Source organism: Camelina sativa, chromosome 11 (assembly GCF_030686135.1).
Source record: "Camelina sativa cultivar CO46 ecotype springtype chromosome 11, ASM3068613v1".
NCBI lineage: Eukaryota > Viridiplantae > Streptophyta > Magnoliopsida > Brassicales > Brassicaceae > Camelina > Camelina sativa.
The window spans coordinates 27292525-27298036 of NC_141890.1; the positions used below are offsets into that span (position 1 = coordinate 27292525).

A 5512-nucleotide genomic window follows, 5' to 3' on the forward strand; every position below is an offset into this window, starting at 1 on the left:
CCACGTTCCGTCAACCTTTGAAGTCTTGAAATTTGTCAGTTGTTCAAATCATTAAACTCCGATTTGAATTTCGGCCTGAGCTGCAATAGTGAGAGCTGCGACAAAGTTGCAAACGCTGTCGGGTGAGAGTTGGCAGATCGCCACTTGCAGTCAATGCGTGTATAGAGTAAGTAGAGACAGAAGGGGGAACCAACGACAGCATTGGTAGAAATAATCCTCATAAAGAAAGACATATCCCTTCGGCAGGTTCGGAGGGAGTTGATGATCCCTAGGGATTATGATAGAAACACCGCGGTTGTAAAGACCGCATGAATTCAGCATCGAGCAAACAGACTTGGCATCGCTTAAAGTCTTATCGCCACCAATCCAACCTCAATGGTGCAGATTGGGATTCCTCATCATTCAGATGCCATAAAAGGATTCGTGTGAAGGCGGGTCGAAAACAGCCGCGACGTTCCCATTGTCGTTACCATTCAGTCCGCCAATTAAGGAAGTTGAGTGTTAACGTCCGACCTAGTAGATTTGACGACCTATGTTCCCATCAAAGTATGTGCAGCAGCAACCTCATCCGAACTAGGGGATGGAGGAAATTGAGCGTTATTGTCCTACCTAGTAGATCTGAAGACTTCATATATGTTAGCCGATTTGGGTGCTCTACGCTTGGAGTTTCAGCCAATCAATTGATCGCTTTCAGTACCGGAGGATGAAGCGGGAGTCAATGCACTAGCTATAGCGGATTGCTAGAGAGTATGGAGAAGAAGATCATAAATGGATCGACCGAAAAGCTAGAGAAGAAAATGTCAAAATAAATAAACGGAGAGGAGAGAGAACGGAGCAAATACCTTTTGTCTTCGGCAAAAAGTGAAAAATGAAGGTAGGAGAGGAGTATTTATAGAAGCAAAATGGGCGGCAACCCTAGTTAAAGCAATTATGACATACACGACGTTTCGGCTTCCGGTCTGACTGGAGCGACGTGTGCGACACGTGTCACATTGACATTGGGCATCACGTTGGTGCAAAGATCTGGGTAAATAAGTATGGTTTCCTTAGAGTTTAGATCGGGTATTATCTTTTCTATAGTTTGAACATTCGAATTAACATATAAATATATCAAACTGGGGGGGGACTAATTGTTGATGTAGGATTTAGGCGCCGAATTCGACCTAGGCGCCGAATTGGGCCTTCAAATGAAGGCCTAACGAAATCGACAGTCCAGCAAGAGCAACTAGCCGACTTCCAGATCGCCTCAAGACCGACCTGACGAAGAAGAAGAAATTTTCTTGATTTCAGTTCAAACTATTTGAAAAGTAGACATATTTTCTCATCTAAGACAACATATAAATAAAGGGGTATTGTAACACCCCTATCCCGATATCCTTATTGGCCTGATTACTGAGGATTAATGATGGGATAGGCTGTGGTTCAAGAACTGGTCAAGCGTGTTGGGGAGTCCGCATTAACTGTTTGGGTGTGAACGGTTAGCGATAGATATAAGTAGTACGCGTGCTAGCGTACGATGGAATTGGTAGGAACAGTTATTGGCGTGAGAAAATATGCGGATCTGACTTAAGTGGCGGTTACTAGACGGTTATCAAGGGGAATGCGTATTTAAGAGATTCTGCGCGCCCTTCTTCGACACGGACAGGAGATGGACGTTCTGTTTTCGAGTTTAGACGTGAGAGAAAGAAAGATGAAGAGAAACATCAAGAGAGTCCAAGATTTAGAGAGGATGGTCGAGTGCTAGGGAGCGCTTATCCATAGCATATTCGATGATCGGATTTTGTATGTCCTACGATTCGGTATGTCCACAGAATATTGATATGTGTGATAGATGCGTGGGATTGACGTGCGGGATGATGGGTCGATATGGCAGATCAAGCCTGAGTCAGTGCTGGTGTACGCAGGCTGAGCGAGTCAGAGTATATGTGATCGAGAGTACAGCTGGGTGAACGAGCATTTGATAGTTATCGAGTGTATCCGGCAGTTATCGGAGGAACGAGTGATAACCGACAGTTCTGTATGCGTGGGCGAGTGATCCAGTACGGATCAATGAGAGTGGTGGTATGCGGTACCGCACCAATGATAGTGGTGGTACGCGGTACTAGATAACCGATAGTGTTGGTAAGTAGTACGCATCTCCGAGAGTTTATGTACGCGCTACCGGATCACCGAGGGCGGTGGTACGCGCTACCAGATCACCGAGGGTGGTGGTATGCAGATAGCTGTACGAACGATAAGTCGAGGATTTGGTGTCACTGTTCAAGTGATTTGTTGAGTGGAAGATCTTTAAGTCTGATCGATACTCGATGGAGTATCAGTATCTGTTCTAGTGGATGTTCTGGGAGTCTGTTCGGTGTGATGTGGATTCCGAAAATCTCTCTCTTTGGCTTAGTCATGTGGGGACAGTTGACTGAGTGACTATGCTCCGAGGGGAGATGTTGAATGAATCATCTGTAGCCGATGGTCCAAAAGTTCTGGTTCTGATATGGTACATGGGTGTGTGAGGAGCCAAGCGTATCAGAGTGCGCACTGGGAGCATCCGAGGAAAGAGTCCGCTTCCTTGAAAGGCTAAGGTATTTTTTTCTAAGTCTAGCTTAGTTATGGTATTGTTTCTGCTGCTAAGATTGGTTCAGTTAGGTATCTAGCTCGAATCTGTTTTACGAAGTTTATGTAAGAAGTTGAATCGTCGCCGGAAGTTTACCGGAATTTTAGTCTCCGGCGAGGCTGCGGTTCCTGCGTGTTATGTGCGTCATGTGGCCGAGGGTTTTGGAAACAGGGTCGGGGCATTTCAGGTATCTTCTCTTTGTAATCCATCCAGCAATTAATACAATAACCCTAATTTCTCCTTGTTCGTGAGCAAAATCCTAACTTATTTTCCATGAGATTTAAATCCCTTTTTACTTTGATCCAATTTTAAGGGAGAAATTTTTGTTGAATTTGTTTCTCTGAACAAACAAATTCATTGTGATATACCGAGTTTCTACATGTACCTATGTATGTTAATGTTGCAATGCTTTTGGACGTACGTAACTTAACAAACACTAGGTGATGCTCTGTTAACGAGACGCATGATACCTTTTAGCAAGGGTTAACACAAAACTGTTTGACAATACAGTATTTGTTCGATGATCCAGTAAACAATTAATTTAAATTATTTCAATGCACTTTTGCTAAAAATTAATCCAAGAATTATTTATGACACGTACTTTATTTGTGTTAATATTTTCATGAATAGGGGAACTAATTTTGTTTCTTGTACGCAGTGTTTAAGATTGTATAATTGTATTTTGAGTGTTAATTTTAAAATTTGACCAGTATACTGTAGACACGACAAGACAATTATTTAGTTTTATTTATAATAATATAATATTACATTTTTACCTTATAAAATTTCATATGGTCATAAAAATTTAAACTTTTAGTGTTTTTTAAATTTAACGCATGAAATAATTATTCTTACATTATTATATTTAAAATTTTTTAGTGTTTTTAAATTTAAACTGTAAGTTTAATGTTTTTAGATTTAACCCGTAAAAAAGTTATATCCGTAAAAGTTATTATGCAGTATACCGCAGATTAAATTATATTATAAATACTTCAATTTCTTAGATTTAACCCTTGAAATAATTATTTTTACATTTTTTATCAGAAAAGTAATAACCATTAAATATATTAATTGTTCATATCAATCAATATACTTATTATTGAATATTAGAGATTTTATAGGAAAAAAATATTGTTTAGATATTTTTCGCATGTGTTATTAAGTGTAATAAATTTCTAGATTTCTAAATTCATTTTGGAAATTATAAACCAAATTGGTAGAAACATTTTGAGAGTCTAATTAATTTTTTTTTGGTGTAATTTTTTAAGGATTAACTTTGTAAATAAGTATAACTTAAAAGATTGAACACCAAATGTAATTAAAAATGTTAATTTAGATCAATAAAATCAGTTAAAATTAAATTTAATAGAAGCTGTAAAAGCATTAGTAATAGAAAACTAAAAAAAAATAAAGATAAGAAAAAATCGTTTTCAATCATTTAATTATTTGTCCATTTTGCAAAACAATAAATTATATATATATATATATAACCTTTAACTATTTGCTTCTCAGTGCTAAGTTAATTGTTATCTTATTCTTTTAAAATCTAAGATAAATGTTATTCATTTAATATATATATTTCCATTGCTTACTTCAAATATTTAAATATATTAGAAATAAGAAAATGGAAAATAATAATGAATCTTGCATAAAATCTTGAATAAAAAGCCAATATAGGATTTTTTATTACTTTTAAAATGGTATAGATTTCATGGAGTGATGTATGCATTTAATTAGTTCTTTTGTTGCATATCTTTTGTTGTCAAAAAAAAGAAAGAAAGATGTATGCATTTAATTAGTTCAAATCTAATTATCTCTTTAGTCTTTACATACCATCCCTTAGACCAATAATATTTTGTAACCCATGAATTATGGACCAGAAATTAATATCCTTATCTCCAAATTCTTTTCTTCAAAGAAATATATATAAGATCTTCAGCTTATATATAGATGAACTAATCAATTATCTTACAGAGGACATTAAGAGGGAAACTAGAAAACGTGAAAGTATGGAGAGGACACCTTCACTTATATTCCATGTTAGCTTGCTTATTATATTCGTCGCAGGTACTTTATATATTTAGTATACTTTCAATTGTTATATTCCATTAGATAAAAGAGAAATTACATACATATGTCACACTCACATGGAAATGGATGAAAAGAAAAAGAATAACATTTTCGGAGAATAGTCACATATTCTTTTAAAATTAAGACTAAAGTAAGATTAATTTTTTTGCTTAAAAAAAAATACTTATTGTTATGTTAAAATTTAATACGGTATACAATATTTCTCTAGTTGTGAATCAGACAAGAGCAGATTCATGCAACGACAGCTTAGGCACATGCACTTACGAGGGGGTGCCACCTTCACCCCCTTCACCCCTTTCACCCCTCAAAGTTTGCATCGGTGTAGTTAAAAGAATGTGCAGTTATGTTTGTCCTGAGAAATGTTGTGATGCGAACTGTGCACAAAAATATAAAGGTGGGCGTGGATTTTGTAATCCCTTTGGTAATATTATTTTGTGCCAATGTCAGTACCCTTGCTAAAACTGGTTGAAATTTTTTGGAAAAACAATTGTCTTTCTTTTCATATTTTGTTATTGTAAGTTCAATAATCTTATATAATAAAGAAGGGTTCCTCCAAAAAATTTCAACCAGAAAGTAACATATGTCACTAAATCAAAACCATTCATTTTGTTCATAAAAATTTCTAACTAGATTTTAAAACATTTCATTGGAACCACAACAACAATCATGGAAAACAACTAACGATCCGTCAATTGGCGATTACACATAAAATAGAAATCTGTGAGCCGTTTGGGAGCTAAATACGGAAAAATGCAAACCAATATGAACGTACAATCTTACGGTAAAGAGTGAGGAAATTAGCTATTGATTTAGCAT

The 5512-nt window shown here is 36.1% G+C and overlaps 1 protein-coding gene across 1 annotated transcript; it reads left to right on the forward strand.

The window, feature by feature from the left end:
• The first annotated feature begins 4484 nt into the window (after positions 1–4484).
• LOC109127573 (defensin-like protein 182) lies at positions 4485–5256 on the forward strand. The gene is made up of 2 exons (XM_019232521.2): positions 4485–4672; positions 4905–5256. The coding sequence occupies exons 1-2, from the start codon at positions 4615–4617 to the stop codon at positions 5153–5155; spliced, it is 309 nt and encodes a 102-aa protein (XP_019088066.1). The 5' UTR covers positions 4485–4614; the 3' UTR covers positions 5156–5256.
• The last annotated feature ends 256 nt before the right edge of the window (positions 5257–5512 follow it).